Source organism: Dermacentor albipictus, chromosome 1, assembly GCF_038994185.2.
Source record: "Dermacentor albipictus isolate Rhodes 1998 colony chromosome 1, USDA_Dalb.pri_finalv2, whole genome shotgun sequence".
Lineage (NCBI taxonomy): Eukaryota > Metazoa > Arthropoda > Arachnida > Ixodida > Ixodidae > Dermacentor > Dermacentor albipictus.
This window is the reverse complement of record NC_091821.1, coordinates 309,225,479-309,248,836: the sequence shown is the minus strand read 5'-3', so window position 1 is coordinate 309,248,836 and position 23,358 is coordinate 309,225,479. Positions and strand designations below refer to the sequence as shown.

Sequence of the window (23,358 nt, the reverse complement as noted above, 5' to 3'; positions counted from 1 at the left end):
GCTGGCCAAACTTTTAAACTGGCACGGCATGTTCCATGGAACTCGTGTTCTTTATACAATCGAAACTCTTTAGAGAAAAGTTCCATCCGGCATGAAAATATTGGTAAGAAACATTTTAGGTCTACTTTATTATGCCTGATAATTCGTTATATCCATGATCACAATATTGTACCTGAACTGTACTTATGTGCATTTGGCACATATTTTCAAACTTATTTCAGTATAAAGATCGCACTTAAAAAGCAATGGCTCCTTTTTCGAAGTGGGGCAGCAGAACATTGATGTCCTTCGTTGCAAGGTGGGACGCATAGGTGCCCTTATATGCTTCCAATCTTGGAGTCCCAAGTGCTTCGCAGCTTCCTTTTAAGATACAAGATGCCATCGACTGTTTACAGCCAATAGATCTGTAGGGAGGTCGGCGCTGTCAGACTGCTACTAGCATGACTTGGCTCAGCTTGGAAATGACGTACCCAAGACAGAAAAGACCAAAAAATGCGTACTCATAAAAATTTCTCACTCTTTAGGACTTATATTGTCTTCGGGCAATAATTGTATCAATATTTTTGGCACTTTCTTTAGCACTCAGTGCTTACTGCTTTCCAGTTGGGAACGTTATGTCGCACTGATTTGTGCATCTTGTTTGTTACCTGGGAATATAGCCAGCCACAAAGCTGAATATCTGCACAGCCTCATAACGCAGCCTAGTATTCATTTACAGCCTCTACCAGTATATGTGAACAGTATTGGGATGTTCAGTTTTACTGACTACTGTTGCAGGCTGCTTGGAAATTGAATGTTTCCTGAGATCTCGTGATCCGTAAACTTTTGTGGTTGACTACTAGACGTGCAGTGTTAAGGGTGGACACAGGCCTTAAAATCCGAAAATGTGAAATATATATATATATATATACTTTCAGCATCTGCAATGCCTAATCTACATTTAAACATATCGATTTGCCAAAAAATGCATCCTAGGTGTCAGAAAAATATTTTGTCAGTGCAGACGCTGAGAAAGGAGCCCGAAAGTGTGCAGAAACACCGGTGTTCACGGAGCTCTTGTGCTTAACAATGATTAACAATGTGATTAACAAAGAAACCGTGGTTTTTAAAGCATGCCCACTGGCATACCTAACAGACTAGCGCTGTGCTGGCTGCGTCAGGGCAAGCTGACATAGCAACAGCCAATCTGAAGGTGCCTCTCAGTGTGCTGGCGCACTGAGCCAATAGGAGGGCTGTGAGCTTTGTCAGACCAGCCCCTGATTACTTCACATTTGCGCTTTCCCTATATGGCCATCGTCGGCAAGGAATTAAAAAGCGGAACTCGCTTTCATTTTCCTCACTGCCGAGTGCCGCTATCTATTTATTTATTTATTCCTGCCTCAAATACCCTATTTGGGGTTTTATGTGAGGGGTCTGCATGTTTAGATCACATTTTCAATGAACGCTTTGAACGATGAATGATTGGAGTGGTGCACCGCTTCAGCAGGTAGACGATTCCAGTCTTTCGCTGTTTGAACGAAGAAAGAGTTAAGGTGAGCGGTGGTGCGAGCTGGAGGGGGATAAACAGCCTTTAAATGGCTATGACAGGATGAAGTGCAATGTGCAGCCGTGATGTCGGTCTGGTGAAGCAGCGAGTGATAAAATTTGTAAAAGAGGTGCAGTCTTGCTGTTTTGCGGCGCTGCTCGAGGGTTGGAAGGTTCAGAGATGACTTAAGTTTAGTAACGCTAGTGTGGTAAAAGTAGTCGGAACGAATTAACCTTGCTGCATGATTCTGTGTAGATTCCAGTGCTGTTGCCAGGTTAGATTGGTATGGGTCCCACACTGAGCATGCTTATTCCACTATGGGTCGAATGAGTGTTAAAAATCTTGGTATCATTTGAAAGCTCAAAGTTCCGCTTTTGAATTCCTTGTCGACCCTAAGAGTTCTCGCCCAAAGTCGACCCCTAAGTTTTCGCCCCTAAGAGATATTTCTACGTACTGTGGTTACTGATGCAACGAAAGGCTTCCCTGATGACCCTATATGAATGGACATTGTGTAAATTTCACAAAGTACGAGCTAAAACATCTCGAAATAGTTCCGCAGCATGCGACAGCAATACTTTCAAGCAGCACCGCGCCGGATTGCACAAGCCAGAGAGGAGGAAAGGCTTGCCGCGCACCCTTTCCTCCTTGCCCGATGAAGAGGTCTATATTCAGGCCTCAATATCTCAGCACCAAGAACAAATACAACAAAAATTTTGTTAGCAGAACGGAGCCTGATGTGTACTCTATTAAGTATAGCAAGCGGAATTTGTTGCTTTTATGTCGGAAATTATTTTGCTACATTTCCTACCACATAATTGCCTCATTTTGTGCTCTTGTATTCAGTGAGCTGTAAAATATATATTGATTGTTTGATAAAAAAAGTCCTTGCTATGCTTCATTCCTTACTCTTTATGCTTTCTAACCATGCCTTACAAATAACTTTCTGTGCCATTTATTTTTCTTTTTGGCCTTAAACAATGGAAGTGAAATATTAATTATCTTACGATAGTTGAGCTACAGTAAAGCTAATTATGTATTTAAAGCAGCATGATAATCCTAGTAAGACTATAAAGTCTTATTAATATTGATGAAAAATGATTAATATATGAAAAAATGGTGAACATTACTTCAATAGAAGTGTCCCCCTTAAGAGGAAGCTTTAACTCGAGCCCAAGTCTGACGCGGCTTTTTCAAATTTGTTATGTTGTGTATAAGGGTTCTGCAAAAGCTGTATTTTCGTATTGCTGAATTTTTTTAGATTCATGTGTAACATATCAACTTTGTCTGCTTTAGATGTACTATTAGATGCAAGTCACAGTATTGTGATATCGTTTTTCATTGCTGAGTTAGTTGTAAACATGTTTCGTTTTCTGAAAATGTTAGATTTTTGCCAATTTTTATTAAAAATTAATCACATAAATGAAAAATTTGAAAGCAACTGTCACTAGATTTAAAGTTTTTCTATTAAATGCAGCAAACCTCGCCAAATTTGGTGCAGTGGTTGCTGAGAAAAATGAATTCTGCTTTTACATGTATTTAGATGGCATCTTAGCTAAAGCTTCCTCTTAAATAAAAGGTTCGTAAGATTATCTTCGTTTGGGGACAAGATGAGTGCCTTAGTTTTCATAGTGTAATATCAAAGAAGCCAACAGACACCTAGTACAACAGAGGAAATTACTTCTGCTTACTAATTGAATCGAAGAAATGATAAATTAATGGAAATGAAAGTGGATGAAAAAACAACTTGCCACATGTGTGGAATGATTCCACATCTTATTGCGCATGAGATGCTTTACCAATTGAGCTACCGCGGTGCTCTTTCACCCATCCACTTTCTTGAGTATTTTTTCCTAATGAAACTAATCCTGGGAGTGTTAGCTAGCGCCACCACTCGCAAACCATGGCGGCAAATGTCGAACATCCTTTCTTCCGCAGGTGTCACGAGTATGTGATCTTTTTGGGTAAAGGCAACTGATCAGTAAACCCACACATGCCACCTGAAGGCATTAATGTTGCCGGATTCGAGGCCTTCGTTATGTAATGAACGAGAAGAAAGGGGGGCTAACTGAGTTGCCTGATATTTATTAATAATATCACAAGAAGCCAACAAACAAGGACAACGTAGGGAAATTACTTGTACTTTCTAATTGCATTAAAGGAATGATAAATTAATGGAAATGAAAGTGGATGAAAAAACAACTTGCTGCAGGTGGGGAACAATCATGGAGGAGTAAGAGCGTTGTAGGCATAATGCAAAGACGTGGGATGGAAAATATAGCCAGTGCTTTCTGCATGAGGAAACCTTTCCCTGCATTTGTCTGCAAAAAAACGATATGCAGAATGCACATACATTTCTTTTCGGAATGATGACTTAAAATAGGAAAATGAGGGTTAGGTTTCACCGACCGACTTTTTTGATTATTCTGCATGCTACTGTACTTGGACATCTTTCAGACTTGTACACAATAGCTAAGCACAGGAGGGAAAGTTCATAGTAAAGCTAGAAATAAGGTTTCATGTCTGGACAAAATGAAATGCTTATGACATTAATTTTTCTCGCGCAATCAAGGATTGTTGAATTCTGTGAAGCATTCTGACTTCGGAAATCTGTGTTTTCTTCAGTGCTAACACAGTTGAATAGCTATATAGTGAACCTTAATTTAGCAAGATATACCATATAACATATGCCATATAACATTTTTTTCTTTGTTTTATTGAACACGATGTATTTTTTTCTGCAATGCAGTTAGTTTTGTTCTACAGTTCATCATGTTTGTTTGTTCATCATGTGTTCATCATGTGTGTTTGTCTGTTTTGTTCTACAGATACATCATGTGTATGTACCTGGAGCTTAATTCATCGATAATTTCATCATTTGCTGCATGCTTTCTAGTTCAAACGTTGCTGCCGAGCTGTGAAAATTGCTAGCTGTCGGGCAGAGGGACAGACATATTCGGCTTCTGTTGTGCATGTACAAAGACCACATTGCATGCGAGTCATTTATGCTTGTACTCATGCAGATATGCTCTCAAAAGAACCATTGGCCATTTGGGATAGGACAATGCTAACCATAAGTGATCTTTCATGCACCTCGATGATGACAAAAACATGTCTCGATTGTCAGTGCTGCATCATTAAAGCTATTATATATATTGCAGGGTGGTGAGCAAATGACAAGACGCTGTGCAGAGGATATGGCATAGGTTACGTATTGAGAGGGGTGCTTTCCCCTGTTGACTAAGGAGGCTACAAAGAACTACTCGTAAAGATAATGAGATACCCCACTGTTGTATTCATGTCAACTCTTGTGTTATAGAGAGTCAATACATTTTTTGCATCAACGCAACCGCTGATTTGGGGAGCACAGGTTGACAGAATGGCAAGCTGACTGCTAGCAGATCGCTCGATGTGGATGTGCAAGTCTTCAAGGGCTTTCACCCCTTCTATGGGCTAAGAAGTTCTGCAGCTTCCACATTGCTGCAAGGAACTGCTTACATTGAAATTAGGGAGCATGCAGTACCTACAATGCGCTTGGCGGCAGCGTTACCAGTGGGCGCACCGGTGTTGCCCATTGTGCAGCATTATCTTGTTCAGTATTTCACATCCATTTTCGTGTGTTAGACCACTTCAGCCCACATTCGATGTCATACACTGCCATTAAGAAAAGCTGGGTTTTTGCATGTGTACACTGAAGAGTTCTTCAGGGTCTTAACTGTCGACAAAGAGAGTAAAACTGCAACGGGGATATAACGGTGGTGATGATGGCTAAGTTTTGAATATGCAAGAGGGATGTGAGAGGCAGCACTCGGAGTGTCCTGAAGGAAAGGTGCTTGCTACATATTGTCAAGAAAGTGCACACTGACGTGATAAGTTTCCGAATCGCCCTCGCCACTTTATAATTAAGGTGAACAATGAAGAATGTTGGATTATTTGTCAGGATTTGCGATCCCATAATGTAAACAGATAATAATATGCTTTCATGTGCTATCGAACTAGTGCACAGTTGTTATGCCTAACACAGTCTGCCTCATCTGTGAGAGTCTGTGCTCATCCCGTTACCTCGTGGAGGAAAGAAACAAAATAAGAGAGGCCCTAATGTCACGTTATTGAAACCAGAAATGCAGCCATGTTGCTGTGCCATCTCCCTTTGCGCCTCCAATCAGCTTGCTGGAGCAGATAGGTGTGAATTTTGAACTTGCATTGCTATGAGCTGCCGAAAGCTACTAAACTACGAAACTTTTGTAACAGCTTTAGTGAAGCAGACGTGCTCATGTGCTTTTCCGTGGCATGTTGAAGATGAAGACCCACGCCGAGATTACTTGAGTAACTCTGTTGCTGGCTGACACACTCGTAGACCCTAAATACAACTTTCAAGCTTACACTTCACGCTCCAAAGTCATCTTGCGAACAGGTTAGGCTGCAAGAAAGACATGGGCTGAAAAAAACTTATCTCACTTTTGAGCAGCCTAGAGCAGCAGCGAGAACTTAAGGAGCGCGGTTGCTATGGCAGCAATGACATTTGGGGTACCAGTCCCAGTGCCCCTTTGCAAGAAAGAGCAGGTAACTTCCTCCACACTTTCTCCAACACGTCCGTGCTGGCCGGGGCCTCTTCTATGTTTTCCTTCCTCCATGCCATTACCTTGTCTGCATATGTCGGAAGGTTCACTGAATTGTTTACTTTTCATTTGGCCCAAACACCTGCAATACCATCCCTTCTTTTTTATTAAGAAAAATATTTTTGAAATTCATTGGGCAAGTTCTTGAAACAAAAAAGAAATAGCGAGCATCAAACACAAAAGGCATGAGCGGTGGTATAGCAAGGTTAAGGTGAATTGAATCAATTATGGTGAGAACCAGGAGACAAGCACAGTTGGCAACAATTTATTGAAGAGGGGACAAATTGAGCAAAATAGAATAAAATTGAGGCAGTTTGTGATTACTTAGGGTGCAAAGTGCACAATGCAGACGCTACAATGTTAACATGTTAACAGAGCCATTTCCCACAGTGCACACTGTATCCACCACTCAAGGTCAACAAAGGACCTCCGTGTTGGGAAATACAAATTTTCATCCCCGGTGGACAGTACAAATAATCGCTTGAGCTTTCCAACCGCGCAATTACGCAGTTTGTGCATGATATTATGAAAATATGATGTAAACGTGCACACTGTTTCACCACGCATAGGCTTCAACATTCATGACTGATGTTTTCGTTTGCTCCATGTGGCAGCGCCATCATTGTACCACATGCACTCTCTAATGTCAAGTTTCTTTTTTGACACCAGTGCTCCATTTCTCCCCTAGTGGTAATATTCTGCTTCACGTGGGTGTGCGTTTCTCCCATTCCCCTGCAAGATCTGGTTTGAGCAGTACAGTCGAACCCACTTATAACGATACCGGTTTTAACAATGAGAAGCTGCTGCACCGTCAACTTTTCTGTCTTCCAGGGTGAAATAACCCGGTCACTGCGATGCCCTGATGCCGCATTATCGGTTATAGCTATGAAGTCTGGCTGAGGGGTGTCCGAGCCGAAAGGTAGTGAAATGCAAAATCCTTGAAAAGAGAAAAAAAAGAGAGAGAGAAAGAGAAATTCCAGTCGCTCCACGATGGGCCGCGCGCTCATTTCCCAGCCATCTTCGCGCGGCTCTCTCCTGTCGCCCTTCCACCCCTCTGCACACGAATGGGCTGCGCCGATAGCTCTACGCCACTGCACCCTCCGAAACACAAATGGACTGCGCCGCAAGCCGAGTGCTCGCATGTTGCTCGCTGGCCCCTCATTCAGCGCAATTCTGCGAACAGCTTAATCACTCGTGTTTGTTTTTGTTGGTTGTGCCGAAGTCGTTCCTGGCCACGCGGTTTCTCAACTTCGCTTGACTCGCTGCCGAAACGGAAGATGGCTGATCCACCTGCTGATCATTGGCAATGCACGTTTGCCAGTGAAAAGAAAGCGCACGGCTATAGATTTAGAAATGCTTCTAACCGATGAGACGATCGTCACGAAATGCTTTCATTGGATAGCGGCGGCGGCAGCGATGAAGTGGTAGGGCAGGCTGCCTCAACGTTGTCTTCACAGGAGGCTCGGCATAATTCAGTGCCTTCGGGGCTTCGTTATCGCGAGGAACCTTCCCCTGCACTATGTGGAGCACTTGGATGCCTTGAAGAAGGATGTCACCAAGCTTCGTGTAAAGCATGCATGGCTGGCGGACATAGGCTTTTCTCGTGCAAGCAAGTGAGGTGTACATGGTGAGATGCTTGTGGCGTTCTCTCCTCAGCGTTTCTTCTGGATTTCTCAACCCGACAGGCTGCCACAGCAGCTTTCTCGAAATTTTTAAACGGCCCCTTTTGGGGCCACCAATGTGGTGCTCAACAGTGCTTGCATATCGCTTGCCACCCGTGACACCTCTTTGCAGTTGTTAAAGCAGCACCATTTTTTAACGCTGACAGCCGCAGCTTGTTACACGCGATTGGAGTGCCCAGGAAGCAGTTAAACAAGTGAACACAATCAGCAGCCTGGCGGAGGAAGGTGATGAGAAGGGGCACTGGCTTCCCTGCCTATATAGTTTTCTCATATCAGCTCTGCCATCCCCTTATTTAAATTTTTTCATGCAGCCCAGTTATAACAATTATCGGTTAACAGTGGCATTTTCGTGGCACTTATAAGTGGGTTCGACTGTACATGGAAGGTGTTGTTTGCTATGGCTGCAGCTTTGCCGGTGCCAAAAAGTAGCTCTACACATTCTGTGTCAATAACTTATTACAGCGATGCAAACACAAATGGGCTGACACTGCCTGTTAAAATGTACCGCTTCTCAGAGAAATGGTACAAGAAAGCAGACAAAGCAGGCGACGCTTAAACTCTACTATTGTTTTCCATGGCCATGCGGGAACGTGAGAACAATATTTGCATTCTAACGTGGCAGTGCCATACCTGCCTAGCGTTTCCGAATTTTTCGTAAAGTGTGTGAATTTGGATCCGACTTACAATTTTACAAATATAGACTCAAGATTGGTTTTATTTGCAAAATTAAATTAAATTTTTAATAAAACCACGTCGTTGCTGGTGGACGGGGACGCCACTTACATAGGGAGCTCGTATAGAGACAGGGATGTGCGCCGTAACCTTTATAGTTTGCAGAGTAAGCACAACCTTTCTCACTCTGACGTTGCTCGTGCACGTTTTCAGGTGGTCCAATGTGGACACTGGTTGTCGTTACTCTCAATGTAGTGATTCCCACACTATGTAAGTGGCACCCGCAGAGGCTATGGTGATTTCGGGCCGATGTGGCAGGTACAGTTTTTGTATAGGAGGCTGTAGCCTGTAGTCATGTCTGTTGCCTTCGCTAGGCCTTTTTTCACAGGTATGCCTATTGTGTTGGCCTTGCTCTCTTTATTTTTGTGTGTGACCAGCTGCTGCATCTAAAGGCCCTCCATCCACACACCACCGCAGCTTTTGCTAAGTAGTGCCAACCTTTGATGTGAGCTGCTCTTCCCTTATTTGTCACTCATACCAGTTCCGATTCCACAATTTCCGCTTCTAGGGTTTCCGTTCCCTGTTATTCCGCTTCCGGGATTTCTGGTTCCTAAATTTTCGTTTGTTGCACTCGCACCTCCATGCCGCAGTGACGTCACTTCTGGCTTAAACCAGAAGTTGTTACTACGTAAGTGCCGCTTGACGCTGGAAGCTGAGGGGATGAGCGAGGGAGGAGCATGAAGGGGGAGGGTAGGTTGGTTGTACTTAACCTGGCCGGCGAAAACATGTAAGGAAGGGCTTTAGCTGCATCTGGCCCAGTGCGACTCCAGCACTCTGGTGTTTCATAGACGTAGCGGCTGCAGAATGTGATGGCGCACTCGAAGCCTCGTCGGTACTTCCAAGTGTTTTCTTAATTCGAAGTAACTCTCGACAGAATTCCCGTACTTGGTGCCGTAGAAGAAAGGGGACACGTTTGTCTTTTGCATCACATGTTCTTGTGATGTGAGCATTATCATGGTGGCAATGCTGACATCAATGTCCACATCGCTTCAAAAAAAAAAGCAGCAGGGATACGTGCGAGCTGCAGACAACCAAACAAGCCTGGCAAGTTTTGTATGAAGTGACAGACTTTGGTGTGATTCGCTGTGAATGCCTCACCACAGCATATTTAGTTGAACAAAAGCAAAAAAGCTGAAACTTCAGACTCGATAATTTGAAACCAGCCACGTGTCCCATGAAGAGAGCCTGTTTTAGTTATCATCGTGAGAGCTGAGCAGGGTGTGCCGTCTTTTCTTGTGAAGTATAATGCCGCTCGTTTTTTAGAAGATGAACTGCCTTCTTCAGGAACAGGCTATTCGGATTTATGTACTGAGGGACCTCATGAACCAGCTTCTTCAGGCCCTCCTTACTAGATTTGTATGCACAGATGCTCTTAAGGGAGCAGACTCAGAGTTGCCTATGGCGCTACAGAGAACCAAAAAGATGATATAGACATAGCCATTGGCAGTACAACCTGCTCTGTTGTAATGCTGAGTGCTATTGACAGTTCTTTTCTGCTGCACATCTCAAAAGTGCTGCAGAAGTAGTGGCTCAGTGGAGTTTTCCTCATCAGTCTCCAACAATGCTCTTAATTTGCAAATGTGGTTGTGAAAGCACAAATAAAAATAGATCTTGAAGCTTAGAAAAAAATTGCACTATTGAGAGACAGCAATTCATTTCTCCTGTATGTCTCTACTTCACAATGGCATGTGATTATATTCATCAGAAGTTTACACTAGAAGACCTCGAGCTCAAGATGGCTGAAGTTGTTCAAGTGCAGTCCTTCTTTATTCAGCAGTGTACCTCATTTTATTGATTTGTTCCCCGCAATTATGCCCTGAGAGAGCGATGAATTAAAGAAAAAAGAGTTGGGGACACACTCAAAGTTGAGTTTTCCACCTTACAAGCGTACAAACTTCTGTCAGACATTGAAAGAGCCTAGGTGCAACATACAATGGGCACAAGTCTGAAGCACTCAAGGTGGTGACGGAATGCTCAGGTTCCACAGAGTTTCAGTGGTTATCATGGAGATCCTGCCAATTCCCCACAGTAAGGCTACTTTCACACTTGGTCTTGGAGCAGGCAGAAGCGGAAGAACTTTACAAAATCCGTCCGCTTAGGCAGCGAAATGGGCGGGAAACCAGGCGGCGAGCCCGATCGGTCTCGGACCAATTTTTTTCGCCACGGTGAAGTGAAAAGCGGTTCCGCTGTAAACATCCGGTCGTAAAATTTAACATTCTCTCTTGTTCATTGTCCATTTTTGAGAAGAACAACTAGCTAAAAGTATAAGAACTGTCTTCTTCCTCATCCATGGCACACGAAGGTAAAGACCACGCGCATTTGCATGAAATTACAGTTTTCGCCAGTATGTATCCGAAAAGCTGACATTCAGTTTCGTCTTGGAACGATTGTCCTAGGTCGTGCTGATATCATGACCTAGGCCTATCGAGGCCAATTGCGTGAAGCGAAGCTGAATGTCTGCTTTTCAAACGCACACAAAATAGTAGCCCAGAGTGGAACTTGCTTTGAAAAAAAGCTTACATGGAGAAGTTTCTGAAACAAGCAAAGCTGGCAACAGCAAAATTGCTGCAGTAATAGTAACTCAATGGAGTTTTTCTCTTCAGTCTCCAACAAGACTGTTAAATTCCACATATGGTTGTGAAAGCGCAAATATACTTCCTGAAACTTGAGTGCTGGCTAGGTAGCCGGCTAGTGTGGATAATGCTGCAAATGCACTGGAATGCTCTGCACTTTCACTCCTGACCATCAAGCTTAACAGCACGAGCTACTGCTCGCAGCACAGGCACACCTACACAGGCAGAGCTTTTGTAGGAGTGTATATTTGCAGCATTATGTAACGAGTGTTGCAGCATATAGAAGGTATCTTTGTAGTGAACAGAATAGATAGGTAGCTGTTTGTCAACAAAATTAGTGCTGAAGGAAGAAAAACTGGGTTGACGGCAGCTGAGAATGAGGTGGTGCAGAAGTCTTGGGCACGGGACTTATTGGCTGATTATATTGGTGGGATGTTACAGGGAAGCCTGGTGTAGCTGCGATGTCATACACAGTAGTCGAACATTAGTATTGAATGAGCCATTATGCAATTCTAGCTTTGTAGCCTATTGCTTGTATCACTTTTCTTTGCACATTTACTTCCCTTGACTGCTATTTCTCAAAAGCAAATGGATCATTGGATCGTGGTGCAGTTTCATTTGCATGGCACTTTTGACAGACGTGCAGGGCATTGTTAAGAGTTAACTCAAGGGAAGGAAAGGACGTTTCAAATTCCAGTACGCTCTTTCATTCAGCCTATGATAATCGAACACCCATTGTGTGGTGTCTTAGTGACTACACTGTTCCGCTTTTGAGCATAGGCTTGCAAAATTGATTCCTGGCCTTAGCGGACTCATTTCAGTCAGAATAGAATGAAATAATGTATCTGCTTTAAAGAGGCACTAAAAGAGAAAAAGGAATTTCAGCTATATTAGCAAGCTACCTGTCTACAAATTAAGAAAGGCCACTCTTACCTAAAGCTCCATACCATACACGTTTCTGCCAGCCAACCTACCCTCCTCCTCTGCACTCCTCTCTCACTCATTCCCACAGCTTCAAGCATCGAAGTAATTTGCTTAGTTACAGCTTCTGGTTCCGAGTGGATGGGGATGTCGCTGCCATCTGGTACTACTGCGTAGTGGTACAATGGTGCAACAAGCGAAAATTTGTGAACCAGAAATCCTGAAAGCAGAACTACCAGGAATGAAAACCTTGGGCGTGGAAATTGCAGAAGCGGAACTGGTGTGAGTGACAAATCGGGAAAAGCAGCGCACATCAGAAGTTGGCACTATTTAGCAAAAGCAGCAGTGGCAGGTGAATGGAGGGACTTCACTCTAGCAACGAGAAGAGGCTTGGAAAGCCAAAAAATTTAAAAAAACGTAACCGTGCCAGCTTGCCATGATGTCATGGATTGTCACAATGTCTGCTTGGGCCTACACCTGTGAAGATGGATTGCATTTTATTCTAAAAGAACCAATGACTGAGTTCACAAAGGTTCAGGAACTGCCACAACGGCGAAAATATTGAAAAAGTATACCTTTAAATCAGCGTCGTCACAGACGTAGGCTTGGGCTTCAGCATGAAATTTAAAATGAAACTTTTACCTTAATTTTCTCTTCTAATCACCAACCTATTTCCACGAAATTTATAAAAACAGTGTTGTATCACTTGAAACTCAATTTAATGAAGTGATGACCATGCTCAAATTATTTCGTTAAGTTGGAAAGTTTGTAAAATCTAGAAAAAATTTTCGGTCTTTCGAAATCTAAACTTGTAACGTAGCAACACGCAAAAGTTACTGTGGCATCATATTTGCCGCTAATCCAGTCATCTGTTGCATAAACCATGAAATAATGAAAGCAACCATCATCCCCCCTACCGAGCTGGTGTTGAGTCCTCAGTTCCGTGCATGGGCGCAGTGTGCAGCCTTCTCAAAATAAAGCTAAGGCCGTGACTAGAGTGCGTAGATGTTTGATTGCGTCAACTTTAGAGTGCACGCTCGAAGAAAAACCTGTCTGTGCCAAAATTAGAAAGAAATCGCTGCTTTTTTATTCATTTATTTCAGGAAAGACATTGTTAAATCGAGTTCGGCCAAATTAGTTTCGTTAATTTGGGTTGTTGACAATATAGAACCCTATGGGTACTTGCCTCAAGGTGGTAATACTGTAGCTATTACATCTCACAGGAAAATTTGTGCTGTTTTTTTCCATTCGTGGTGCACAGCACAGATAATGGCTGAATTCCACTTCGTGGACTCCCTTACAATAGAGGGACAAAAGGAATTAATGTGGTGCTGTTGCTTCTTGGGTATTGATCGACCTGCCTGGCAGCTAATAATACTATTGCTGTGGTAAACTTAGGGCACTGCAAATGAAAAAGTTGCAATCAACTGAAATGTTGTGCATTAGTAGATGTTCGAGGTATAGAACTTTCTAGCAGCCATTTTGTATTAGCTTTATAGGTTTGCAATATAGCACTTGCATCAGCTAATTTCATATTTATATTTGTGAAGCGTTACATGTATGGAGTTTGTAAGCTTGGCATGTTGTTACTTCACCAATCGTTCTGATGTAGGTGTTCTGCGTAAAATTTATTGATTGGATAACAATGCCCGTATTTTTTTAAAGTTTGTGTGAAAGTAATATTCACCGGTTTAATTCTTGTTTCAGTGCACTTGAAATTCTTATATTCTTGAATGTGAAATTGAGAATGTTATGAAAACCTTGGCATGATATTTGTTTGTACGGAGTACTAATATGGAATGGACCTTATGCTGCTGTAAGTTATAAACATGCAAGATACTTGTACGTCTGAGCCATTTGCTTAAGTCAAGGGAGTAAGTGTTCCAGCCGAGCAGTCCCCGCATCCCCCTTTCTCATGTGCCAAGTAAGTGAAACTGTGTGGCCTGGCAACTGCTTATTTGCAGTGCCTGAAGAAGGGCGACACAGTGATTGGCCAAGTGAGCGGCAAGCAGGAGAATGGCCTCTTTGTCACCTTGGTCTGCATGGATGGGGGTCTGCGCCGTGAGATTCACGACCTTGCCATTAAGGTGAGTTTGCTTTACTCAGGAACTCCTTAGGGGTCCTCTTGCTTGCTCTGGTGTACTGTCCACGTGAAGGTGCATTTTCTTTCTCTAGAAGCAGCTGGAATGAACCTGACCGCATATACAAAAGACACTTGATAGTTGACACTACAGCCAACAGACGGATATTCACTGTGAGCACTATGGCTGCTGCTCAGAATTTGATGTGTGCTGTAGTGTAAAAAGAATGGTAACCCATTTACGTCAGTAATCATTAAAGCCACCCAATAACAAAAACAGAACGTAACTGTTTATGACTCCATAGGTTTGCTAAGAAACAAATCGCACCTATCTATACTGAACCCTTGACCATGTGCGTTTCGCATGCTCATTTATAGCCCTACGTTGACTGCAGTGTGCCCATTTTATTCCATATACATTTGGGGGTACTCTTCTGTATGTATGTAATATGTTTGTCCATCACAGGAATGAAGCAGTTGTAGGCCGACGGAACTGAGTCAGGCTGGTAGATTCATTAACTGCAGTTCAACAGAAAGAAAACAAACAAAATGTGCTCTGTGTTCATTTCATTTGTCTGTTATCTTGTTGTTGCCTTGTAGTCTACACTTTAGTGCATCTATGTCTTTAGAATTGCCCTTCTTTAAGATATACTAGAAACCTTTGCAGTCTGCAAGTATGATTTTTGCACTCTCAAGTGAAACCAAATGTGAGTACAAAACCAGGTACATGCAGCCTTTCCTGTAGATTGTCCTTTTTGGTGTTACATAGTTTGGTTATCAGTGTTCTGTCACAGTACTAGCTTTTCACACTTAATTTTCCGTTGCATTCACGAGAATTTTCACACCTACAACAGCAGCCTTCGTGTTTTTTTTTTTTTTTTTCGTAAGGCGCTCATGACTATAAGATGCACCTAATTCACATTGTCAGAAAAAGAGGAAAATGACTTTCTCACCTTTTCTGCTTATGCCATTTGTGCATGAAAAAGTCTTCAAAACTGCAAAGGTATGTAGTGTGTTTCAATTTTTCTCGTTTCGAAAAACAAGTGGCAAGCACTTTCTACTAGCAGGATTATTTTTCTTTTGAACCCATCGTTATGGTAGACACGACATGTTAGCAGCACAGCCATTATCCTGTTTCCTCTATATGCTTGCATCAGAGTCTTGCGTGCCCTATATTGAGTTTGCCAAGCTGTTTTAAATGCAAAGGTGAAGCTCTCAGCGCATGTGGTGCGTATTGATCTCATTGCTAATAACACAAGCAGAAAACGTCGAGCCAGTCGAGCCATGCACAAAGTGACATTGAGCTTCCATTTTGTAATGCACAAGTGCATCCTAATGCCCTTTTTCTGGGTGGGCAAGGAGCATGTGTTCAATATAATAAATGCTGAGTGGTGCTTCCTAAAAACTGTACAGCTTCTTGGAAAGAGGTGTCCGAAAGTGTTACGGCCTTGGGTTTGTCTAATGGGCACATGCATGGTATTTGATGCAAGAAGTAAAAACTTTCTGTAGTAATTAAATTGGGGTTGTGCTGCTAGAAGCTTCATGTAGATACTGCTGATAATTTTCCACTCACTTAGCTGTTTAAAATTTGGTAATTTTCCTAAAGTGCATTCCGTACGAATTATTTAAACTGGAATGTGCAAAGCCAGGATGACTTAGACTTCTGGTTGCTCGTTGGCTGTCTGTGATATAGGGGAGCAGTTTCATGCAAAATATGGAAATGTGCAGCTATTAAAAAATATAATACGTTTATCTAATACAGCAAGCCTTCATTGTATGCAACGAATTGAAGTGCCACGCTGAACTTTTATGCACTGTAGCATCTGAGAAAACTATTTCTTAGCTCAGTGAAGCACTTGCAAATTATGCTTGAATCCCACATTTGAGTAAGCAAACAGCACAAAGACCAACAAGGACATAAACGAGACAAAGGCGAGTGCTAATCCTTGTCTCATTTACGCCCTTGTCATACTATGCACTGTTTCTTATGAAGCTGAATCACGAGCTAGCTCAGTCGGCCAGCCTACTAAGTGATATTTGCATTTCTCATGCAATGTTTGCAACCAAAACATCTGTCGTTTGAAGTGCAATATTGCTGAATTTTGTCCTTCCTGGTAGCTCCTATGGGCACTATGCTTCAACCTTTCCTTACCATGGGAGATAAAACGGTGGTATAATGTCATTTCTGTTAGTCTTTGCCAAGTAAAGTACATTCCTAATCACCGGTTTCCTTCAGTGCTCTAAATTTGTTCAGATAATGTCAAGCACCATACAGTCAACAGCTCTCCTTAGAGTGATACCCGAGAGGAAGAATATGCTAAATTGCTGTCTTCTGTGCCAATTAATGTAATGTAGTTGGAGAAAATCGGTACAGGAAAGGCACTAGTAATACAATGGGCTAAAGCGACGTGCGGTACGGAATTCGATATGCATTTAATTAAGTCGTCAAATAGACAAGTGTTGTGTCAAGCAGAAACAGTGAACAGGAAACATATACAGAAGTACGTGCATAAAATGGATGATTGAAAGACATCATGGCATTAAATTAACTTGGTCTGGTTGTCATTGGTCGTATGCTGTTGCATGCACTGCTAGATGCCTCCCCCTCCTCCCAAAGAACATTGTAAACTTATGAGAGCAATAAAACTCGGGGAAGCAAGATTGAGATAAATGTGTGAACGAAACCATAAAGCTATTTGCGCACATTCAGAGGAATGGATTTGGTAGCTTTGTTCTTGTTCTGTGCATTCTGTTTTAGCCTGATGTGCGTGTTACGGGCAGATAGTGACCAATAAGTGCAGTCGAACCCGTTTATAACGAACTCGATAGTTCCGCAAAAAGTGGTCATTATATCAGTAGTTTGTTATACAGTTAAACCTCGATGTAACGAACTTCAATATAACGAAATGCTCGGTATAACAATTCTTTCATAACCTCTTGTCCACAGAACACCATGTATTTAGAACCTCAATTTGATGAAGTGTGTTTTAAGTGATATCAATATAAAGAACTTTCGCTTCCGCCGCAAAGGAATGCCAAGACAATAAAATGGAAACTTCCGTGGACGCAGATGGTCAAATGGTTGAATCATAAGCGACTGCTTGCAAATGCGTCTCTCAAGTTGTATGTGGGCGACAAGAGCAACCGCTGAAGTGGAGCTGCATCATGTTCTGTATAAAGTCCAAGCGCGATAAGATCCTATCATGCCCTGCGCACTTTGTGCTTTAGGTGCGAATGAAAGTGTGAGGGTGAGACAAGAAAGATGGTGGTTTCTTGAGTGCGTGTTGCGTGACGACAGCGTTCTTGCCAACTTAGGCCACATCGACAGGAACACTTGAGCGGCCGTTGTTCCCATGGTGGAAAGACATGGATGGTCGTTCCAAATTATTCAAACATGCAAAATGCAACAATTGCGACAATTGTGCAAAAGACAAGAGTGACGCTGTCACGGCGCCCAATATCGCGCCGGCACACGCCCCGTGCCATGCTGTTTATCCTGTGCATGGCACGCCTCCTTGCCTTGAAAACGCTTGACCTTCTTTGTGGCTTCCTAAATCGGTGCAAGGCAGTAACTTGCTCATCTCACCGGCCGTGTTATCATCGCTGTTAGACAGGAGCATTGTGCACACTGCTGTGCGCCGAGTTCGGCCATGCTTTTCATGCTTTGGCAATTCGTATGTGCCTTCTTTTTACTGTGACCGGGTTCAAAGCATTCGTTGTAGCAGTATGGCAAATCAGAAAATATTCATTATATCCGGAAACGGTTTACATGGGAGGGTTGGAAAATCGTAAATGCCCTGGAGTGTGGTTGTTATAACCGATAGGTTGTTATGTCTGGGATCGTTGTTGGTGGGTTCGATATAATTCTCAAATAGCAGGTGACCATCAAGTTTTGTGCACTTCACATTACACAATATTGAACAGCGGGGCTTAATTTCTATGCTTGAGCTATGCATTCTTTCTGTTTAGCTGAATCCCAGTTACATTGACATTTTATGACAGAGGTTCCCAAACTGTGTTCCAAGAACTGCAGTTTAGTTTCTGCAAGTGGAACCCTCAAACGCAATATAGGAAAAAAACAATGTTTTGCTTATGTATTTTCACAATTTTGATTTAAAGAAGTAATTTTGCATTGCATTTTCAATTTAATGCAGCTACTCCACGCCACATCTGCCCTTCATAAGTCCTTGTGAGAAACCTATGCGGCAGTGCGGTGCAAAACATCTGTGCTATTTTAGGGCCCAAGGTGTCCGCACTTGGTATTTGTCATTTGTGGTCATGAGGGTGGTTTGAACTTGGAAATTTTGCATCTGAGAGCCACTTAGAGTGAATATTATTGCCGAGTGATCATGACATTGGTAACTAACACGCAGGGCATCAATTTCGTACTTTCACCGGAAGAAAAATGCGCAACTAGTCTAAAGAGCATGGCTGCACGCCACTGTAGCTTCAGGCTGGCCGCTGCTGACTTTATTGGTTTAGTGTTGTAATCAATATTTCGAAGACAATTTCACAGCGTGCGAACTTGTGACATCTATGTGCAAAAAAAGAAAAAAAAGGAAGGAAAGAAAGAAAGAAACATTCAGTGGTGCATATTGATGAACCATACACGTGTGCAAGGCATGGTGAAAACATGTTTTCACCATGCCTTGCATACGTGTACGGTGCCTGCACAACGTGGGAAGAAGCAGACAAAACGGAAGTACAGTTGCCATCGAAAATACGCGGCCCACAACTCTGGGCGCAGAAGCGGCTGCGGGGCCACACCACGGCGCTGCTATCTCCATCGGGCACCCGCTATGAGGATGCACAGAGTGACGCCAATCTTCACCCTCACTCTCGTGCGGCCAAGGCTTGATAACTTTCAAGTGCGGGGTTCGTCAGTGTGCACGCTTGCCTTCTTCCCCGCACCAGCTTGCATTCGGCTAAGTGCACAGAAGATATGCCTGGCAGTGTCCGATTTGGTTTCACATTTCATGTTTACGTGCGCCTCGCGCCCTTGTGTGCTGCGCTTCAATGCTTGGCATTTGAACGGACGGCGCACGTACATGCAGGCTCTCAACGAAAGACGTCATTGCAAAGCATTGGTGCATAGGAGTAGCAAGCAAGGAGCCACCACTTTATTGGTGTCAACGCCCGTCCTGACTAATGTTCCATTTTTGTATAAGGTATAAGTGTTACTAGGCTCACATTGCAGAAACTGTACGAACCTGCCATCCATGCCCGGAAGCCATCCGCTGCCGCCGTGCCAAGAACTACAGCAGCAGGGCAAACTAAACAAAATGGAAACGCTCTCCTGTGCACTGATCATCAGCTGCAAAACAGCCGAATGCTGCACTTCAATTTATCAAGTGTGTGACTTGGCCGCACGAAAGTGAGGGCGAAGATTGGCTTCACTTGGTGCACCCTCAAAGCAGGTGCCCGATGGAGATAGCAGCGCTGCGGAGTGGCCCTTCAGCTGCTCCTGCGCCCGGAGCCGTGGGCTGTGTATTTTTGATTGCCACTGTACACTTCTCTTGCTGTGTGCGAAGCAAAACAAAAACATGCAGACATTTGGTTGATGTGTTTTATTATTTCTATTAGCTTTAATGCGTCTATTCGAACATGTTACACAAATAACAGATGTTGCCTTGAATAATTCTTGAAGTCGCATGTTACCATGAACGACATCACCACGCGAACACGTGTATGTAGGCGCACTGGCACGTCACGTCATCCTCCGGCTTGGAGTGCGGCAGGTGCGAGCAGAAGGGAAAACAGTGTTGAGTTTGAAATTTCAGATCTTTCCGTGGCGCCTAGCAATGTAATACTTTGCAGACAAGATCCTTATCACGCATTGTATTCTCAATATGTCCAGACCTGGTGAGGGGCCCTTTAAGCTAGTGGCAGCAAGTCGCGTCACATGTTCTTGGCGTTCCAGAGAATTGCATGCATCTCAGGACGAAGTGGTTAGTCTTGGGGTACGAGGGCGACCATCCCATTCGCGATTGTTGTGGAATCGTTTGATAAATGCAAAATATCATTCACGCTATAAACCACACAGAGAACATGTTGTGATTCATCATTGACTGTGGGAAAGCCTATCCTATCCTACAGTGTTGATCCTACAGTCTATCCTACAGTGTTGATAGTGAACAATTTGTGATTCTGTGAAGATAAAGTTAGCAGATTTTGCCTTTTTTTTTTTCCAATCGGAGGCATGCTACAATTTTCTTCCTGAAAGATTGGGTGTGTATTTAATTCGGGGACATGCTTGAGTCGGGGAAATACTGCCAAATTAATTAGCGGTGGGTTACAATGTTTTCTCCGGCTCTTGTTCAACTCGCTGGGTATTTTGACAAATTTCATTGGCCCCATAAGGTCGTATTAACGGAAGTCAACTGTATACTGTGTGTAGCCATTCGGTCAATTAATTGGACACTTATAGCGATTACATGTATAATAAGCACATTGGTGAAAAGAAGGAAAGAGGAGGGGTTTCACGTAACTCTGAGAAGGCTGGTAGGGTTCCCCAAGGCCAGAAAGTTTGAGAACCCCTTCTTTATGGCAAACACATGTACTCTATTAATACCAGTATGCAAGCGCATCATTTATAGTACCATCAGCACAGCCTACTAGCTGACCGTGTGAATGTGTGCTACAAAAGCCTGGTGCTGGTTGTTGGGCTCCACCCATCCTAAGAAGTGCATTAATGGCAGCGTTCGCATGCAGCGGTGCCATTTCAGTGCACTTGAACTGTAACCAATATGGCCAGATAGTGCAGACAGCTCACCAGTGCTCTGCCATCCGAACAGAAGCTGCTACTCGCGTCCTTCCTAAGATGGGCATGAGCCAGCAAAAAAGAAAATGCACTCCTTACTGGCGGTGCAATTTTGTACTACAACTGATGTCACCAGGGGTTACTGGCTGACATCACGGACGTTGTGCACTCAGCTTTGCTGTTAACATGTCTGAGGTCTGTGCTGAATTACCAAGCATTTTCTTTTGCATACCAGAGAGCCGAGTGGTTGACAAGAATATGGAGACTTGACCTAATTAACAGTGGTTGAAACGAATGTCTCGAGTTGGAGCCAACATACGGCGAGTGGCCCTATTCAGAATGTTGGCTGAATAGGGCCAACCCTATTCTCGCCCTATGAATAGGGTCACTATGAATAGGGCCCTCTGAATAGGGTCACTCGCCCTATGAATAGGGCCACCCGTCATATGTTGGCTCCAGTCCGAGCTATCTCTTGTTTGAGCTCACTTGATCACGTCAGTGCTTAGCGCTAGCTAAGATGTTGTAGTACTGAGAGTGTTGGCGTACTTTCATTCAGTGTCCTTGCTTTTCTTCATTTCTTTCTGCAGTCTTCCCTTTATTAATAATTATGCTTTTCTCATCTAGGGAGGGGAGGACTTTCACCATAGGTAATCACCACACCAAGAGAGTGGTAGATGTCACATGCGAGATTTGAATGCCTGTAAAAAGGACCCATTCTGGTATTCCTCCTCATGAGACAAAAAAACTGATGGCAATGTGAAAGAAAAAAAAAAGCGCACATGTGTACTTCCAGGGTGTTTGTCAAAGTTTCTGTGCAGTGTGTGCGTGTGCTGACAGCACATGTGAGTATTTTCTACTCCCCACCCAGCGTTCAATGCCCACTTGTTGATGATTGTTGCCATTGTCTCCAGTGTGTGTCCTCTTGACACTGTTTCTAGGGCACAGCAGGAAGACTGGCTATGTGAGCGAGCGAAAAAAACAGAATGCTCTCCCTTCGAGGTCTTGTGTTGGTTAAAGAGAGTGCGAGAGAGAAAAGTGGAAGGACTGTCATGTTATGCCACATCTGCATCCCAACAACTCGAATGTGTGTCTGCTTCCGGCCAACGTCTTCCTCCTCCTCCTTCTGCAAGACAACTGCCCTAAGGGCTTGAGAAGAGTGTACTAGCACTTCGGCGCCTCCCCCCTTGCCCATGAAAATGTGCACCTGAGGGCAGGAGAAGATCCTTGCCGAGGGTGAAGACTCCTGCTTGATTCACATTTATTATCTTCTTTCCCCTGCTGTTTATGTGTGGTGGATGGTCATGCCATTTGTGCACGGCCATCAGCTGTTTAGATTGTGTGGCACATAAGTGCACGGAGCACTGTAATTAGGCTTTTATGTGCCCTATCTCCAGGAACACTTCCTGCTGTATTTTAATTGTTAGCCTTAGTATAAGTGCTGCCTTAGCTTTATAAAAAAAAAAGGTAAACACCTATTCAAACTTATGCAAACTTGTCAGACTCTTGCAGTGTTTACTGCATCTTCTAAAGTGTTCTAGTGTTCAGAAAAAAATTGAATAAAAATGGTTACTACCCTTGAGATTTAACAAGTAATTGTATACAGCCAGCTTTTGTCAGAGTGGAGTTGTCTAATGGGAAACGTTCCCTTTTTGTTCTCCTAGGCCTTCTGCCCTCTCAATCAGGTGCCCACATTCTCAGCTCATGAGAGCCCGTTTGACGTGTTTCAAACCAAGGACCTTGTTAGAGGTGAGGCATGTTACTAGAGCACTGTTCTGGTAATGAACTTGCACTGACGGCTCGACTGCTTTGCTTTCAGCTGTCGTGATCAGCTGCTCTTCTGAGTCTGAGCGCATCATTCTGTCCATGAAGCCAGATGCACTTCCAGCAGACCAGCAACACTTGTTAAAGCTGGTAAGAACACTCCTATGTTGTGTGGTCTGCATGAAAACTAGGTTATGTTTCTCTCAAAGAAATTGGACATGACTTGACATATAAAAAGCCTGTTTGCTAAAAATAGTGACCCAGCTGTTTGTCAGTCATGTATATGAGTCTGGGAAAATTGATGGATAGTATTGGGACTGGTAATGGTTGCTGTTTTGTTGCTTGCAAGTGAGGCTCCTAGAGCTTGTAAAGCTTTTTTGTCTCTATACTTTGCTGTGCCCATTTCGCACGATTAATCTTGTTTTCCTGGCACTAATTCTTTCCACCCCCCCGTTCTTTTCATTCAGTAGTGACATAGCTGTCTAGCACCTCTATCTACAACTAGCGAATTCAGTTAATCACTTTCTCTTCTTTATTTCTTTAATAAAGTGTCATGATTAATCATCGGTTACTCATTTTACCGCTTGTTTCTAAATGGCTGGCGAGTGGTTCGTAATCTAGCAGATTTTAAGGAGCTGTTGAGCTTGCAGATCTTGGCTTGAAACGTTTAAAAAGAGAATCGTGTTGTATGAAGCTTAGTCTTATATG

At 43.3% G+C, this 23,358-nt stretch overlaps 1 protein-coding gene across 10 annotated transcripts in view; it reads left to right on the top strand.

Annotated features, from left to right (window-relative positions):
* The window catches only part of LOC135907022 (tetratricopeptide repeat protein 14-like), an 86,892-nt gene that overhangs the window by 19,261 nt on the left and 44,273 nt on the right, over positions 1-23,358 (top strand). For all 10 annotated transcript variants that reach the window (XM_065438695.2, XM_065438689.2, XM_065438688.2 and 7 more), the window contains 3 exons: positions 14,014-14,136; positions 22,551-22,635; positions 22,706-22,800. In XM_065438695.2, coding sequence (XP_065294767.1) covers positions 14,014-14,136; positions 22,551-22,635; positions 22,706-22,800 — 303 coding nt within the window. The remainder of the gene's footprint in view (positions 1-14,013; positions 14,137-22,550; positions 22,636-22,705; positions 22,801-23,358) is intronic.